This window comes from Chelon labrosus (assembly GCF_963514085.1).
Source record: "Chelon labrosus genome assembly, chromosome: 16".
NCBI classification, from domain to species: domain Eukaryota; kingdom Metazoa; phylum Chordata; class Actinopteri; order Mugiliformes; family Mugilidae; genus Chelon; species Chelon labrosus.
This window is the reverse complement of record NC_140349.1, coordinates 25,832,733-25,850,305: the sequence shown is the minus strand read 5'-3', so window position 1 is coordinate 25,850,305 and position 17,573 is coordinate 25,832,733. Positions and strand designations below refer to the sequence as shown.

The following is a 17,573-nucleotide window of genomic DNA, read 5'->3' as shown; positions in this document are numbered from 1 at the left end:
TACCAAGGCCAATTTTATGTAATGCTAAAAGTGAACTTATGCTAATAATTGTAGGATTCAAAATCATACATGTTGACAGATTTTATTGCTCAGGATGAACCCTGATCTATTTTAGGGGAGTGGCGCAAAATACTAGCCACATACTCTGTTCATACAATCTTAAATTGGAGGGAAAACTCCACAAATAAAAAAAGTAGAATCCATCCCTATGATGGATGAAGACCTGTAGCTGATACGTCTGCATGAAACACGGACTCAGGAGTGACATAGTGACAAAAGTGACTCAGATTCCTGGGAAAAGAGTGCTGCATTGTTATTTTACTTGGTTTTCCTTTACGACATAAAACTTGTGTGTGTGTGTTTTTTTTTTTTTTTTTGTTTTTTTGTTTTGTCAGGAGAATGGAAGCCTGTACAATGCAAAAACAATTGGTCCTAGCAAAAAACCCTGTGGAACTCCATGACTAACCGTTTAGGAAGAGCTACACCGAAATCTGTACAATAGATAAGATTTAAACTGACCCGGTGCCGTTCCTTTGATCCCAATAATATGTTCCAGTCTCTATACTAAAATGTTGTGATTTATAGTGTCAAATGCAGCAGGACATGTGTAGAGTGTTTGTCATTAAAGGCAATGAGGAGATTATTGGTAAATTTTGCCCATGCTGTTTCTCTGATATGATATAATCTGCCACCTGACAGAAAAATCTTCAAATTATCCTGGTTTAAATGTCATAAAACCGATGCAAATAAAGGGATGCATAGGTTTACATTTGGCCTAGCCACAACTAAGACAGTAATAAATACATTTATTACAGAGTGGCTCTTTTGGCCAAATGGAATGATTAACACGTCGATAATGTCTTAACTGCAACCTTGTAAAGTGTAAGAAGTTTGTTACTAAAAGCTTGGCGATAAATATAGGGGAAAAAACACAGACTGTATAAAAAAAGAAAAAACAAGTTCAGGTCACATGACACAAATCACATGATATCCGAGAACTAGAACCCACCTCTTGCATCTGATTGGAGGACGCACTTCCTCATCGCACTGCAATTGGTCAAGCCAAGATATCGGCAACTTATACTGCTCTTTATTTGATCAGTGTTGTAGCTTGTAGAGTCATGTGTTTGGGTATTGTTTGGGTTTAGGCTGACTGTTTTTCGTTCCTGTATTTCTAGCCTCATTAGCAAAATAATGCGGCGTTGGTGCATTGCGGCTCTTCTTTTGTGGGCTGCCACTGGTAAGTGACAACATTTAGTCTTCCCACGTATTTAAACGTTATGCTATCAGAGTAGCTAGCATTTGTGTTGTTGTAACAGAGTCGTTGTAAGGTTCGGCATACAAATAAACCAGACACCGCTTTATGTTATTAGACTAAATGCTTAACTCCGTTGTAAACATTACAAAATCTCTGCATGATGTTGTAAAACTCACTTACCGGAAGTTACGGTGACCAATGAAATCACTCACATTTCATTATCTACTATATGTATGTGATAATACAACGTAAATTAAAAATAAGTTTGTCTCACAGTAATTTTGCTTGACTGTATCTGAATGAAAAGAAATTCACTGTTAAAACTAAAGTTCAAGGAGAGTTACCAGTATCTCCTGCAGTCAGGTGACATTCATTGTCTTTGGAACAGGGTTATTCATCGGGTCTTTCAACCTTTTCCACCTTTTTTGTTGATTTCCAGGCACAGATGGAAAAGCGGTCCCTTCCCTTCCTGATTTTGGGAAGACCTACCATGTTAAAGGTACGCTGTAAATCACCAGAGGGTTATACTGTGTCTTTGTCGATGGATTTTGGTCTTACAACAAGGATGTCTCGCATCTCAATTTCAGGGGTGATCTCTCTGCCCTATGCTGAGATTACGGAGCCATTTGAGGCCTGGTTAGACCTAACGGCAAAGTCCAGCCGAATAGACTACTACCATGGTAAGAAACCCCTCTGACCCTTGGCTGGTCTTGTTAAACCTGACTCTGTGTTTTCTCTGCTTGGTTGGATTAGTACTTTGAAATGGAGAGTCTGTTGTGTCAGGGAAAAGTCACCAGACTGTAAAATCATCACATAAACCAGGAAGTGAAACTAAATAATAAGCACTTTGGCATGATATTTGAACTCATGATACATACTTGTGGCTTTTAAGTTTCATCATGCAGGATTTTCTGTCTCTCTTTAATCTGTTTTTTGAATTGTGTTTTTATATTCTTAAAATGTGTGTCTGAAATGGCTTCTTCTCCAGAATCTCTCACTTAATTATTCTATGGTAGAGAATCATAATATGGAGTAGCATTCCTATGCACTGAATTTTGTGTTTAGAGACAGTGGCACTGTTTAAGGTATTAACAAATGTTCAGCATTACTGAGATTAAATGTACCACTAATGTTTAATTGTAACATCCCTCATTGTGATTATCAACAGGCCAGGTTTCAACCTATCAGCTGGGGTTGATGCAACAGTTTGGCGCTGCCTACAAGATCACTCCTGAGACCACAGAGGTGGAGAAGAATGTGATGAAGTGCTTCCAGGTCAATGGAACAAAGGAAGAAGCAGTCACACCGCAGACATCGCTGCCCGATGTGCAGGGCTTTCAGGTGTGTGTGTTTCTGTGTTTAATTACCACCATAACTAAACTTAAAGACGACCGGTCATCAGTACCCTTGAGCAGTTCTCACAACATGGCACCAAGTGAGACCCTGAATTCTTTTATAATGTGGTATAGAAAAAAATTCTTACTGTTTCAGTGTGACTGGGCGCACTCTCAATGTAACTCATTTCTGATCCTTTCGCCACCAGAATTTGGGTGTTGGATTTCAGCTGTCACTACATATAGCATTACACTTTGTGACATGTAAACCCTGAGGAACTGTTGTAAATGGGCTCCAGGCCCTGATGCATGAGATTCTAGTTTGGTCTCATATTGACTCTTTTCCATAGTTTCACGACATTTGCAAAAAGACTAAAGAGTAGTGATGCTCAGGGATTGCAAAACTGGCTGCAATAGTTTGCCATAGTTTAATGTTTAATTCAGCTATGCTACTGTTGGTGTCATTTTTTTCTTTGTATTCAACATATTACTCCCCCCCATAGTTCCTGAGAATGGAGTACTTTGGAGGTTCCCTATGTGAAGTGTGGCAGAATGTGACCACAGTGGGTTACAAGAAGAACACGTACACTCTGTGGGTGTCACATTCAGAAGGAGGTGCAGATGGCATTGGCACTCCTATCCATTATGAGATGATGGGATACAACACACTGCTGGGGTCCCATTACGATAAGTATTTGGTGGACTACAAGGAGTTCAGCACTCATGTGGACCCCAAGGCCTTCTCATTGCCTCAAGGTTTGTTTATTTGCTATTGAGTTATGCATACTAGACCTTGTAGAGGAATAGAAGATGTTTAAATATGCCCATTTTGTAATTTTTTTCTATAGGGATGGCTTGTGAGGGATTTCCTGGACCTGGAGTGGAGCACCACATGTTGGCCAATCCGATGAAAGATCTCATCCACACCTCAGCATCAGGACACTCACAGAAAATGTTCCACCACTTCAAGGAGAAGTTCCAGCGTCAGTACAGCGATGAAAAAGAACATGAGATGAGGGAGCATGCTTTCTTTCATAATCTCAGGTGAGAGGAAAATTCAGCTTCTCCAATATGTCATTTTTAAGGGTACATTGACATGCATAGAAGCAGCGTGGATGTAGAAGATTTTTTTTTAATTTAGTGTTTCTGCTGGCCTTGTCTTGTTACTGTAGATACGTCCACTCTAAGAACAGAGCTGGGCTGTCATTCTCCCTGGCTCTGAACTCCCTGTCAGATCGCACCATGTCGGAACTGGCAACCATGAGGGGAAGTAAACGAGGAAAGACCCCAAACAGAGGGCTGCCCTTCCCCACAAGAATCTATGAAGGGGTGAAAGTACCTGAGTCGCTTGACTGGAGGCTTTATGGTACGTTTAAATCTGAAATGTTTACCAAAGATGCACCCATCTCTCAGGAAATCAGGTTTTAATTTTTCACTCTGCTCTTTCAGGTGCCGTGACTCCAGTGAAGGACCAGGCCATCTGTGGCTCTTGCTGGAGCTTTGCCACCACTGGAGCAGTAGAGGGCGCTCTCTTCTTAAAGGTGAAAAGGAAAACAGCAGCCTGCAACTAATAAGGATACTTATGCTCTTTGAAGCCACAGATGTGCAGCACCCTTCTAGATAGTAAAGGAATAATTAGGTGTAGCTGTAATGATCCATGTAGAGAAGTTCAGGCAGGAAAAAAAGGCTGCATGGATGATAAAACAGGGTTGATGTGACAATTCTTGTGACCATTAAAAAAAAAAAACAAAAAAAAACAACAACAAACAAACAGAAAATAAGACCCCTCCCACCCCAAGCTAAAAAAATATATGTTTTTTTTTTTTTAATTTATAAAACAGAATCTCATTCTGGAGGAATTCCTTATTCTTTCATTTTAGTGCAAATTTGATTTGTCTAGTAGAATGTACTATTGTGACTTTTATTGAAATAATTTCTGCACAAATATACTCTTAGTTCTTTGACTCTATTAAGCATAAGCAAAGCCTCCCTATCAGTGAAGAGAACTCCTCCAATTCAAAGCAGGGGCAGGTCCACTGGCCCATTCATTGTGCGGCATTCACTCACGTCAGACAGACTTGACAGTGCATGTGAATAAATAAGACACGGTGAATGTTAGCCTGGGCCTTCCTCCTTCCTGTAGAAAGCTCAAAGACATTCCTTATCCTCTGTTGCTTAGCAACTTGATCCAAACATAGGACTGACTTATTATGGGATTTGATGGCATCTTGCTGAAGTGACCGAATTCTTTGACTTTCACACACACCACTCTTGATTTTGCCCCTCAACAATAGTTGTGTAATTAATAAGCTGATCAACCATTTTTAAATGTATCTTTTACATAAATTAAGCAACAATCCTACAGTAAGTAGGAGTAAGTAAGTAATAGCTATTAAAATTTTACCAAAGTACGTAATCACCTTATAATACCGAAAGTAAAGCTACTTATGCAACATATTTATTTCAGAATTCTTCATTATTATGTTAATGGCCTATAAGCACTGATACACACTAATACACACTTTGTCAGTTTGTATACATTTTTTTATAATGCTGAAAACTTTGTGAATTTCACCCTGAGAATCAGATCTTTTTTTTAATAAATATACGGCTAATTGGAATCTGCAAAGTAATTACTAAAGTTATCACAGAAATGTTCTGAGCTAAAAGGTCTTTTTTAATAGTTGTAGTGGAAAAGTATAAAGTGGCAAAAAATGGAAATACCCAAAGAAGGTGTAAGTACCTCAAAACTCTACTGAAGTTCAGCACAAGAATTGTTTTGAGTAATTAAACCCATTTACTGCTGAATCTTGACAACGTTTGGCAGTTTTATGAGATTAGTATAGTGATTGTCAAAGTAATGAGCCCAAAGAGGTTGAACTGAATCATTGAACTTTGCAGTGGGGGAGTACTCTCACTTGTTTTGCAGTGCTTGCATGAACAGTTTGATTTGGCTAGTAGAATGTACTGTTGTGAGGCCCCAGGAGACTGTGTTTGTACCTTTGCCAGCGTGCAGCAGGAAGTGACCTGCGTGATGCAGCGATGCTCTCCCTACAGGCAGCTTCGTAAACAGAGCCACTCCCCAGGGGTCAGATTTTAATTTACTTCTTCGCAATCTCACAGCATCTGCTTAGCAACCTGTAGATTGCAGCTGGTGTACCGTGTTCATTATGTTGTGCATAAGATTAGCAATACTGTCTATTTTATTACATACTGTTTGTGTGTGTGTGTGTTTTTTTTTTTTTACGTCAAAAACCCTTTATATTTATAGTCTGATCAGGATTTTTATTATGCCCCTAGTTAAGTTAACTCAAGAGACTTGTTTGGTGCTATAAATTCTAAAGTTCGTAAATTTGTTGGTGTTGTGTTTCAGAGAGAGAGGTTTGTGCAGAGCAGAGTAAGCTGCTAATCTCTGTGCTGAGTGTGACCATATTTTTGCTCTTGTTTTTCAGACGGGCTCCCTGCAGGTTCTGTCTCAGCAGATGTTGGTGGACTGTTCCTGGGGTTTTGGCAACAACGGCTGCGATGGAGGGGAGGAGTGGAGAGCGTATGAGTGGATCATGAAACACGGGGGCATCGCCACGACAGAAACTTATGGAGCCTATATGGGAATGGTGAGTTCATTTCTTGAAGATGGTACAAACAAAAAATAAGCAGCACTAATTTGAAAAATAAAAAAAAAAATCTTAAAGGATGCCAAGCAACTGTTGATGATGGATTTTGGACTCTGTGTGCTGAATTCACACCCTTTACTGTTTCCCCTTAATGGCCAGAACATTAGCAGAACCTGTTATATTTCCTTATGCCCTCTTAATTACACAAGCTTGGTCACCCTGCCCACCCTCTATCGTTTCAGTTTGAAATGACCTGTATTTCTTTTTGAACAGAATGGATTTTGTCATGTGAATGCATCCCTTCTTACTGCAAGTATCCAGAGCTACACTAACGTCACCTCGGGTGATGCGGACGCCCTCAAGCTGGCTCTCTTCAAGAACGGGCCAACTGCCGTCAGTATTGACGCGTCACATCGATCATTCGTTTTCTATAGTCACGGCGTCTACTATGAACCTGCTTGTGGTACGTTTACCTCCCACTGGTGCTCATACTTTTTACATAACAGACCATCTCTGTCTCTCTTCTTAACATACATTTCTTGTGCGTTTCAGGTAATACCACAGATGATCTGGACCATGCTGTGCTTGCAGTGGGATATGGCACTTTGAACGATGAGCCGTACTGGTTGATAAAGAACTCTTGGTCCACCTACTGGGGCAATGACGGCTACATCCTAATGTCCATGAAGGATAACAACTGTGGAGTCACCACTGACGCTACATATGTTACACTGGCATAGATTCTGCCTGTGTCCGCTCCTAATAAATGCTGGATTCTATTGATTCTTTTCAGGTCCTCTCAGTGCCACTTGCTGAGGTCCTGAGGCTGAGTGATACTTGATGTTGCTACTGTGTTAAGTTGAGCTAGTTGATAATTTGTGTGCTGGTGATTGATGTCTAAGTGAACTGTGATGTTTTACAACTTGCACACTGCACAAATCCACTTCAAATGAGTTTATTGCTGGAGGCAATACAAGCACCACAATGCCTTCATTTCACAAAAACAAGGTACACTTTGTGACACATTTCCAAAAAAAAACATGTTGCATTCAAATGCACTGGACAAGAAATCATTGGAATAAAACATTACACAAGTTTTCCTTTTGCCATCTTCAGTGACATCTCTGATTAACATGCTGCACACTGCAGCAGGGTATGCTCGCTTAATTCATGCCATGGATAACGGGTTACTCTTCTATATTTACATTTTATGCATTTGAAGCATACTGGCCTTAAATTTATTCCCTGATCCCTAATCTGAATCCATTTGCCTGAGTAACAGCATAACCCTACAGTTGCTTACTGTGTTTCTGATGCATGCCTGGAATTTTATCATTATATCACTACTTCATATAAACAGCCCTTGTAATATCGACTACTTATTTCTAGACCATCACAGCCGCAGTTAGTTTACAACTGAGTATTCAAACAAGTATCAGAAAGGGAGAACAAACCTCTACAAACAAAGCTAAAATCAAGTATCTCTTCACATGCTGATCAGTGACATCCTGGACAGTTAAGCCCATATATATATATTTATATATATAGACACTGATTTATTTTAACTTTATCAAAACATATTCAAGTTGTAGTTATGTAATGAATATGCAGAATCTCAGTTTTAATTTGATGGCATTCAAACTGGAGGAAAAGTGTAGGAATTGCAGGCATTTTTATACAGTGTTACCTACATTCAGGAATTTAGAAGTGATTGACCTTTTAACCCTTTAAACAAGTGAAGCAGAAAAAAGGACTTGAGTTGATTTCAAATTAATAAGCGTTAAGCCTACGTCCATTTTATAACTGGAACTTGGATATGTTTTGGTAAACAACTAAAATAACACAAAAAATTGTGCAAGTTTCCAAAACAATATATGGGCATACCTGTGTGTTTAATACAAAACTCTAAGTCAACTAGAGTAGTCAATAAAGGCTACATTAGGCATAACAAAGGTAACTATAGTGCATGCAATCCCACTTATTTAACTTGCTTTGAGACCATGAAATAGAAGATGAGGCAGTTGCTTGCGATACAGCATTAAGATACAACAAACATTCTGAAAGTTCACAGAATACTGTTATACAAAAATATCATAAAAGTGTTTACATAAAATGCACAAGCGTAATAAATCCTCCTGACAGGACTACGAGTACTCCATTGCTGCTGGTATCCTTGTAGAATCTTATTCTTATAATCAGTTTGAGTTCAGAAAGTTTTGCCCTCCCCTGGACGTATAAATATATACAAATATGTTTGCAAAGTCTTAAGGGAACTATTTATTCTGTCTCCCAACACTATAAAATGTATCAAAACACAAAGTGTAGCTTTCTGAGTGATGCACCAGATTGCAAAACACTTCTATTCCTGACTTCTTTTTACTTGCATCTGCTAAAACAGTAGGCTGCTTATTGGCCTTGGATGGAGCACTGAATGGCTTCTTTGTGCTTGCGTGCTTAAACGCCTTGGAGAGTGAAATGTGTTTGGTTTTCTTGCATCAAGCTCACGATTCAATCCTGACATGTAATTGCATAGAGGGTGTTATTGTAAGTAGTGTATCTGGTATCACACCTGTAGGATGCGTGAATAGTGGAACGTTTGTATGTTTTTAGCACGCTGCTAGGCCTGGCTCGCTAGATGTCGCAGCTCCTGGTTCTCTGTGCTTGCTGCTTGACTGGCGTCCTCACACATTTCAGGGTTCTCCTTGGTGGGAAGTGGTCTATAGGAGACAAAACACAAAGTATTTGCTTATTTGAAGAAAGTTTTCACACAGGACAAAAAAAAAATCTTTTTTTGTTTAAATAGTTCACTGAACTAAGAGCTTCAAGGTGAGACTAAACAAACTGGGATACTGTTAAAACAGCTGGTGTGCAGTCGGTGTGAAAAGAATAAAGAAAGCTGTTCTCAGTTTCATCCAACTCAGTCTCATTTGAACACCTGAAATTGTACTTTGATCATCACTCTGAAGAACATCTGGTAAGGTCTTTGTACCTAATTTCCCAGTTCTCTGCATCATCCACTGTGTCAGGAAGAGGTCTGTTGGCAGTTTCGGGCAACGCCAGGGCAAGGATGGCACCTAGCAGCGGGGAGGTGCCGAAGATGACGAGGGGCGTAGTTGGGCTGTGGTTATGCAGCATGTTGATGACAGGCGCCAACACACCGCCCATCCTCGCAAACATGCAGGATACACCTATTCCTGTTTGTCTGCAGGGAAAATGTGGCAGAAATGTGTTTGGTTTTTTTTTAATTAAATTTAAAACAGTTTAAAAACGGCTCTTACCTTAAAACAGTGGGGAATATCTCAGCAGTGTATACGTAGATCACAGCAAAGGAAGCTGTTATACCAAACTTTCCTACCATGGCAAGACCAGCCATGACATTGGGATGGTCTACAGACAAAGACAGGAAAATTAAATGAAAAGTGATAAATCATATTTGAGCATCAATGTATGAGGAGAATCTGATGTGTGTGTGTGTCTATGTTGCAGAAAGTTCCCGTCACTGTGTCCATCTTACCTGCAGGGATAGCTAGCATGAGCAGACAGGCGAGCCCTCCAACAGCCAGGAAACCGCTTTGGGAGAATCGGCGGCTGAAGGGCAGGACGAGCAGCACCAGAGTACGAGCTGGGATCTCAACCAACCCGAACACAAACTGGGTGAGGTAGAGGTCTGTCCCTAACCTGGACACGCCCAGTGAGAGGCCATAATACACCAGCACATTCACAAACCTGGGATTGCAAACAGGAGGGGAACGAGAGGGAGAGAAAGCGAAGACGGCACATGGAGTCACGAGTTTCATTTGTCACTTTCATCAAAATGACAAGACTTACCAGATGTAAAACAAGATGATCGCTCTCTTTCTCATCTTTGGTGTCCGCACAAGATCCACTGCAGAGTGCCTTCGCCTCCCTCCGCCTAAAATCTCACACTTCTCAACCTGAGGTGCATTTGGATGAACAAATAAATCAAACACTTTATATCGAGTCTATTGGCCTTCTATATGTTTTATACTGTAAGCACCCCCCCCCCCCCCCCACACACACACACACACACACAGACACACAACACCACCACCACCAGAATCTAGACTCACCTGTCCTGTCACTTCTATGTGAGCTCTCCTCATCCATTTGTGTGTCAGGAATAATTGGGAAGGCTCTAAATTAAGCTTCCAGCCGTAGCAACACATTTACCAAACAGATAACAGAGTGGTATCGATCCTCTAACTCCTGCATCTTTAATGTAAAATGGGCTTGGAGCAGAGTACCACAGATTCTGAGAGCTACTTAGACAGCGAGAGACGGACTGATTTTCTGTTTGTTTTGTTGATCGATTTTGCTGACAATAACATTAAGCCACACCATTCTTACTCTTTCTAAATAATGTTTTCCACAGGTCTTTGTACAGCATGAAAAAAAACAGTCTCAGATTACTGCACATGACAGCTGTACTGTCGAACGCTGAGAGTCAGACCTGAACAGTGGGAGGTAACACCCGGCCGTTAACAAGCGCTGCCTTGCGGAGGAGGGCAATGGCCTCCTCTCTCCTGTCGTTGGCCAACAACCACCTAGCAGACTGGGGCACCACCCTGACAGGAGACAGAGAACAGGAAGAGAGAAGGAAGGGAGGGAAGAATGGAGAGGGGCACGAGAGAGTGACAGAAATAAGGGCAGAGGAGGAAGTATCACAAAGAGGCCATTCATATATTAATACACAGTGGACCTAATGTTCAGATGCCTGCTGAATTTCCCACCATATATAGAAGATAAGCAGGAACCCTGGGGCTGATATAGCTAGTTGCAGTTTCCTCCAGTCTCGTATCAGGTACGCTATCCCTGCTAGCAGCATATAACCCAAGCCAAAGGCGTAGTCCGTGATGATACCAGCCAGCATGCGTCTCTTGGTGCAAGTCCACTCAGTACCTACAGAGGAGAGGAGAGGAGAGGAGAGGAGAGGAGAGGAGAGGAGGAATTATGGGTTTGGGGTTTAACTGAGGTGATGGTTTGGAGCTTTAAGGTGAAGGAAATACTGACAAGGGTTTTGAAAAAACAACATCAAGCTAAAGTATATGCAGATCAAAATCTACAGCCAAAACAGTTATTCACTTTTTTGTGAATTTGTTGGACTGGGAGTGTGGCACTATTTCTTGGCCAGGTGCAGTGAGGAAATGTGACATAACTTAAAGCTACAGTGTGGAACATTTGTCTCCCCCTGCTGGCCGTGAGAGTAATTACATAAACACTGTTCAGTTGTGTGGATGTTGCATGCCTCCGTCACTTCTCTTTGTTCAGTGTGATTTATATGAGATTTACACACTTAAAATGTCAAAAAAACATAATAGTAAGCATTAAATTTAAATTGTGTCACGTTACTGTATCATGCCTTGTCACATTTATATTTGACTGTGTATGTTCAGGTAGTACCAAGCACGAAGGCATTGATGATGACTCCAGATATTGTGGCGCCAACTATAAAGCGGAGAATTAAATAGACCGGGAAGTTGGGTGCAAAAGCTACAGCCACTCCAAACACAGTCTGCAGAGCGATGGACAGCAGCAGAACAAAACGCCGGCCATACCTTGAATAGAGACAGAGAGAGAGAAGAGATAAACAGAAGTTTGCTGTCTAATGGAGAACAGGTTAATAAATCAACTGAAATGAGACAGAGGCAGAAATGACAACTGATAAGCTTCCACACACAGTAAGAGTTTTATGAAAAAGCACACAGGCGAAAAAAAAACTCATGATAAGATGATTCAACCTTCAACTCTAGTTTTGGGAGACACTGCTATTGTTGTGAACAGTGAATCTAAATTACATGACTGTTTTAAGTTATTTACACAAAACAACCCATTTTGAAATTATACACCCTGTCTTGAAAGCATGCATAAATGTAGATTTATGTTGTGTAGTATGAAAATGCTTAAAATCAGAACAGAAGAACAGAGAGCCAGGAACAGAGAAGCAGAGAGGGGAGGACTCCCCGCTCAAGAATAACAAACTAGGCCAGAGGAATCAGTATCATCTCATACCCCACAGGTGTGAGCTTATCTCAAGGACAAGTATGCTCATGCATACTCTGCTCATGTGTGGTGAGGACACAGGGGCCTACACGTCCCTAGTGATGAGCTACCATTGAGCCTTTACAGGGAAAGGTGAGTAACGAAGAGAGTAATCAATGGACTGTGCTTTTTGATTAAGACAGAACCTGGCCAATAAGCGTTGATGAAACTAAAAACAAACAGCCCAAAAGGAGGAAGGTTTTTGTGGTACAAAACAAGGTGTAACACAAAGAAAAATCAACTGCGACATGGAGGCAACTCAAGTTTATCGATGTATATCTTGTTGTACTGAAATAAACTCTATTCTACACGTCTGAACCTGATCCTGAACCTGCTCCAAGGTCCTCTCTTCAGAAGAAACTTAGAATCGTTTGAGGTCTTCTCTGATCCTGTAGAAGTATAGATAGTTTAGACGTTTACTCAACATTATCAGAACCTGGTTACTCAGAGGGCTGCAGTTAACAGAGGAATCAATAGGTGAAGTAGATATGGCTTGATAAAACATGACGAAATAATATACACTGATAACTTCAACCTGTTCTAGAGACACAATCTTCTTGTTCTGACACCCTTCAGACCCTGACACAGAACCTTCTGTGCCTCAAAGGCAAAACATCACAGCCTTAATATCAGCATATGCTGACAACACGTTCACTTCTTCTGATTACTGCTCCCTTCAGTTTCCACTTCTCCACTTCCTCATCCATTTTGAGACACACAGATGTAAGGGAAAGTCCACTTCTAATTCTAATTCTGTCCCCAATTTGCCTCTTCTTTCTCCTGTAGGGCATGAACTTACTATCTGTGGTGACTGATCCTCTTTCTGAGCATTGGTGTTTTCTTAAAGATTACCAGAACACAATATATATATATATATATCACTGAACCCAGCACTTTGTCTCAGTGGTCTTGATGGCAGTGGCTTCTAAAGTCACTGATGCCATTGCTCCAAATAAATAAACAAATGAATGCCATGCTAGAAAATGTAAGTGAAAATTGTCACACTTGCCAACAGACCTTGAGGAAGTGTGGGAGAGTTTTAGCATCACATTAATATTTAAATGCTATTTCAGAGACTGTTCCGCCACCTACAATCAGAAGCACTGACACAGCAATTACGCCACTTCTCAAAAGATCCTTATGGCACAAATGTTGCAGTGTGAAAGGTTGGTCCAAGTAAGAAAAACCGTTTCAATCTAACTAACATTTTAAAGTTTGGCCCTTAAATTAAATCCCCATGGTGTGTCAAATGCCCTACTTACACACAGCTACCACATGCCAAGGCCTCCAGCTGTGTTCACATCTGCAGCCACGCTTTGATGTGATCCCGAGGATCAGACTGTGTTGTGCACAGTGTCAGAGGTTTTGGCTGCACGCTGAAAGAGAGCCTACCTGTCTGCCATGGCTCCAAACAACAAAGATCCCACCAGCAGGCCGAACATGTAGATAGATGATCCGAGACTGTTCAGTCCAGCTTTGCTGCATACCAGGTCCCACTGGTATGTAAAAAAAATAATAATAATAATAATTCATAAATCATACATACTGTATTATTTATTTGCAGCAACAATAGTATAATTAACCACGACCTTGTCTTGTAATAAGAGCAAAACTACAGCAAATAAAAGACACATCAATAGCCTCTCTGCTGATATTGTTTTTGCATGGTATATGGAAAGTCTGTGGAAAGGCTGCTTTGACATTAATTAGTGTTGGATTGGATTTCTGTGTGTAAATTATGGGACAAAGACCTAATAGTACTGGGAAATAGGTATGTTTGCCATGGCTTAACCAGGAACAGGGGCTTTAGTGTAGTCTGTGTGATCTTCAAGAAGGGGGTAACTTGTACTGTCATAGTGTGCCTTGTCATATTTTGGTGCTGCTATATTCTTTAATTTCTTAAATAATAAACGCTCCCATATTTAAATGCATTTAAATGCTGTTTAATGCAGAGGTGAACATCCTCGTACCTCGGTGACAGTGGTGCTCTGGAAAGTCTCCTTGCTGTAAACCCATCCGTTGCCACACGGGACGCGCTCAGTTCGGTTGCCTTGGAGCAGGGCCTTAGTGGAGAAGCAGGAGGAGTCCGAGAGGCTGAAGTTCAGGTTGACTGTACCAGGAACCAAGGACTGATTCCCGACCGCTGAGCTCGGGCTCTCCCGGCACTGATGGGGCGGCGTAGCTCCGGTGAAGATGCTCACCATCATGTGGAAGGCGAGGAGGATCTGAGGTAAACAAATCCATATGTACAACATTTTCTGGTATTTGCCGAACCCTCCTATGGCAGAGAGGATCTGGTCGAAATTCATTTTTATTGTTTTTGGAGTGGGGGACGTAGGTCAGATTGGAGACTCGAGTGAATCAGCCGGGGGATGGAGGCGTAATGCTCCAATTTACGCAGCGGATAAGGCGACGGAGAGTTGCGCTGTGTTGGTCGAGAGGTAAACAATAGAAGCCAATTCCCATGTGCTGCCGTGCTCAGTCCTGGTGCAGTCCACCAACATTTAGCAGTCCTGAATCGACCCGAGAAACTCATCTAGGCCAGACAGATCTTCCCGCCGACACACTCCCACCTTCCTGCAAGCAGCGACATTGTCTCCAAATGATTGCTCCCACAGGTCTGTTAAATACTCCAAAATCCGTCGGGCTCCCAATGGGTATATCAAAGTTGTTTTCCTGTCTAAAGATGCGCGCGTAAATGCATCATATTGGTGCACTGTTTACTAAAAATGTCGTGCAGAATTTAGGGTTTTAAAAAGTGAGGAAAGTCGCGCGTCCACCCAATCGCCTGTGTTGTTTTGGATGCTCCTGCTGTTTTCCGCACGGTGTAAAATCCGGAGGAGTGCGCACACTTTAATGGCAGCAGGGAGTGCATATGGTGATATGCATCCGTTACTTATAGGGCAGGTCTATAGCATCACTACTAAATGACGCTCCAGTGAGAGAATCACACATCACTGTGATCCTGTGTGTTCACTATGGAAATCATTCAAGCATCTGATGCGCATGCTCCCAGTCCCTGTTGGCGTAGGAGCAAGTGTTATACACCCCACTACACGATCGTCTTGCCATGAATTCGTTGTTTGTTGTGCACAGAGGCCTTCTGCTGCCATCTGCTGTTTGAATGCGGAGCTCCTGCAAAAAGGCTTACGGAGAGTACTCCTAGAAATTCTTAATGGACTTTGCAGAACTGACAAGGTATCTATTGTCAACTTTATTTCCTGATATGACTTAACAAATACTTCTGTAAGTAATATTCTGTGATCATGTGTAATTCTTCAAACAGTAAGGCAGTAAGTAATAGTAGTAAGTAATAGTAAGACAAAAAAGGGAGACTGAAATGAGAGGAAACTAGTAGAATTTAATCTCAGAGGCTGTTTTTTAGAAGTAGGGCATTTATCTACCTGGAACTGACTCACTCATTTTATATAACCCTTCGAATACTTCATTATTAGATATTCATTACAATTTCATTATTACACATATAACATCATCACCCTCATACACCAATCAGGCATAATATTATGACCATTGACAGGAGAATTAAATAACATTGACCATCTTGTGACAACACAATGTTCTGCTGGGAAACTTTCGGACCTGGCATTCATGTGGATGTTACTTAGACATGTAGCACCCACTTAGACCAGAGCAGACCAGACACCCCCACCCCATAGCAGTGACACTCCTTGATGGCAGCAGCCATCCCCAGCAGGATGCAGCCTGACACAGACTTACACAAAAAAAATCTTTAGGAACAACTCAAAAAACATGAAGAACAGCACAAGGTGTTGACCTGGCCTCCAAATTCACTAGATCCCAAACTGATCAAGTATCTGTGGGATGATCCACAGAGGCCCCTCCCCTCAACCCATAGGACCCAAAGGCCCCCACTAACAACATTCTGTTGCCAGACACCACAGGACACCCCCAGAAGGCCCGTGTCCATTCTCTGATGAGTCACAACAGTTTTCGAGGCACAAGGGACACCTACACAACATTCTCTTCTTATCTTCTCCTTTGGTTTACCCACTGATACTTTATAAATAAACCTTTCACCAGTAATAGTTGCCAAAAGGCTTGATGTGTAACTAAATGTTTTATACAATTATAGATTATTTATGCTTTCATTATGTTAATTAACAGGTCAGTGGCCATAAACTGTGCTTATGAATCCCTCTGTGACATTGTATTTCATTGATGTGGATACAATTATACAACATATAGTACAACACCATGTATGTGAAGGTCCTCAGTCATACAGGTCACACTAGATCCAAATAAAGCTTGATGAATTGAATTGAATGAATCATATGCTGGTTTCTTGATATCAAAATGTCTACGGTAAAGCACTGAGGAACATGAAGCACCTGGCTGATCTTGTTTTGAATAATCTAATCCCTGTTACAAAAAAAATAAAAAATAAAATATGAAGCCCAAATGTATAGAATTACAGCACTGAAATAAAATATCAGAACAAAACCAGTGGAGATCTTTGTGAAAGCCTACTGGCAGCTGTGAGCACAGAATATTTTATTAGTTTTATTATAAAGGAAACAAAAAGAAAAGAAAATGAAATGACAACATTATTAGGTCCAGAGCATTTTGGTGGAGTGCAGTTATCTGTTGGAGAACAGAGGCTCCTCTGTCTTCACTCCAGCTGGTGAGGTGCAGAGAATCCCCATAGTTTCCAGTTTTGTCAGTCCTTCCTGTTATGGGTGCTAGTGACGTCACTGATGCCTGACCCAGTTGGGTTGGGTCCTGGTCTGTGGGTGTCTTAATGGCAGTCAAGTCAATCCCAGTTAATCCAGGAAGCAGTCCCATATTAGAGCTCTGCCTAAAAATTAAAAGCACAAATAAAAAAAATAAAAAAAAATCTCAAAGGAAAAAAGAAATAATAGTAGTATTAGTATTTTTTTAAGATGTACAATCAGTTAAGCAAAACACAATACCGTTAAAAACTACGAATGAAAATATGAATTCATCTAAAACGGAATATCGTTCAATATAGATTTGATTGCCTACAGTAATGTTTACATATTCGATATGCAGGCTTGTATAAAAACGAATGTGTGCTACAAAAAAAAGCAACATTTATGGAAATTATCCACTAGCAGAGAGTATCTTATAGTTCTTTGTTACAATCTGCTCGTAAATGAGTATTTTATTTTGAAGGTCTTGGCCAGACGTGTCGCCATTCTCCTCCTGTGCGCTTTGACGCTGATGAGGGAGGCTGCATGCAGGGAGAGTGAGAGACGAAAGGAGAGAGACAGGGGGAGATGGCTGAAAGGAAGGAGGAGTGGACCG

The 17,573-nt window shown here is 41.1% G+C and overlaps 2 protein-coding genes across 2 annotated transcripts; one reads left to right on the top strand and one right to left on the bottom strand.

The window, feature by feature from the left end:
- The first annotated feature begins 687 nt into the window (after positions 1 to 687).
- Positions 688 to 7,814, top strand: LOC311501302 (digestive cysteine proteinase 1). The gene is made up of 11 exons (XM_084563027.1): positions 688 to 1,240; positions 1,698 to 1,757; positions 1,846 to 1,938; positions 2,427 to 2,599; positions 3,096 to 3,348; positions 3,441 to 3,636; positions 3,765 to 3,958; positions 4,042 to 4,133; positions 6,045 to 6,206; positions 6,480 to 6,669; positions 6,759 to 7,814. The coding sequence occupies exons 1-11, from the start codon at positions 1,195 to 1,197 to the stop codon at positions 6,944 to 6,946; spliced, it is 1,647 nt and encodes a 548-aa protein (XP_084419153.1). The 5' UTR covers positions 688 to 1,194; the 3' UTR covers positions 6,947 to 7,814.
- Positions 7,815 to 7,989: 175 nt separating this feature from the next.
- LOC311501858 (organic cation transporter protein) lies at positions 7,990 to 14,730 on the bottom strand. Its single transcript, XM_084563903.1, has 10 exons — positions 14,237 to 14,730; positions 13,659 to 13,762; positions 11,628 to 11,782; positions 10,958 to 11,126; positions 10,678 to 10,792; positions 10,035 to 10,141; positions 9,721 to 9,932; positions 9,485 to 9,593; positions 9,196 to 9,408; positions 7,990 to 8,923 (listed from the first exon to the last, which is right to left on the bottom strand). The coding sequence occupies exons 1-10, from the start codon at positions 14,573 to 14,575 to the stop codon at positions 8,824 to 8,826; spliced, it is 1,623 nt and encodes a 540-aa protein (XP_084420029.1). The 5' UTR covers positions 14,576 to 14,730; the 3' UTR covers positions 7,990 to 8,823.
- Positions 14,731 to 17,573: the final 2,843 nt, after the last annotated feature.

Bases quoted from the DNA above. Each gene is read 5' to 3' on its own strand.
- LOC311501302 (XM_084563027.1), top strand. From the start codon at position 1,195: ATGCGGCGTTGGTGCATTGCGGCTCTTCTTTTGTGGGCTGCCACTG. The intron at 1,939-2,426 runs GTAAGAAACCCC...GATTATCAACAG, and splicing joins CCGAATAGACTACTACCATG to GCCAGGTTTCAACCTATCAG. The intron at 2,600-3,095 runs GTGTGTGTGTTT...TCCCCCCCATAG, and splicing joins CCGATGTGCAGGGCTTTCAG to TTCCTGAGAATGGAGTACTT.
- LOC311501858 (XM_084563903.1), bottom strand. From the start codon at position 14,575: ATGAATTTCGACCAGATCCTCTCTGCCATAGGAGGGTTCGGCAAATAC. The intron at 10,142-10,677 runs GTCTGACTCTCA...AATGCACCTCAG, and splicing joins TGTTACCTCCCACTGTTCAG to GTTGAGAAGTGTGAGATTTT. The intron at 9,409-9,484 runs GTAAGAGCCGTT...TTTTCCCTGCAG, and splicing joins ATATTCCCCACTGTTTTAAG to ACAAACAGGAATAGGTGTAT.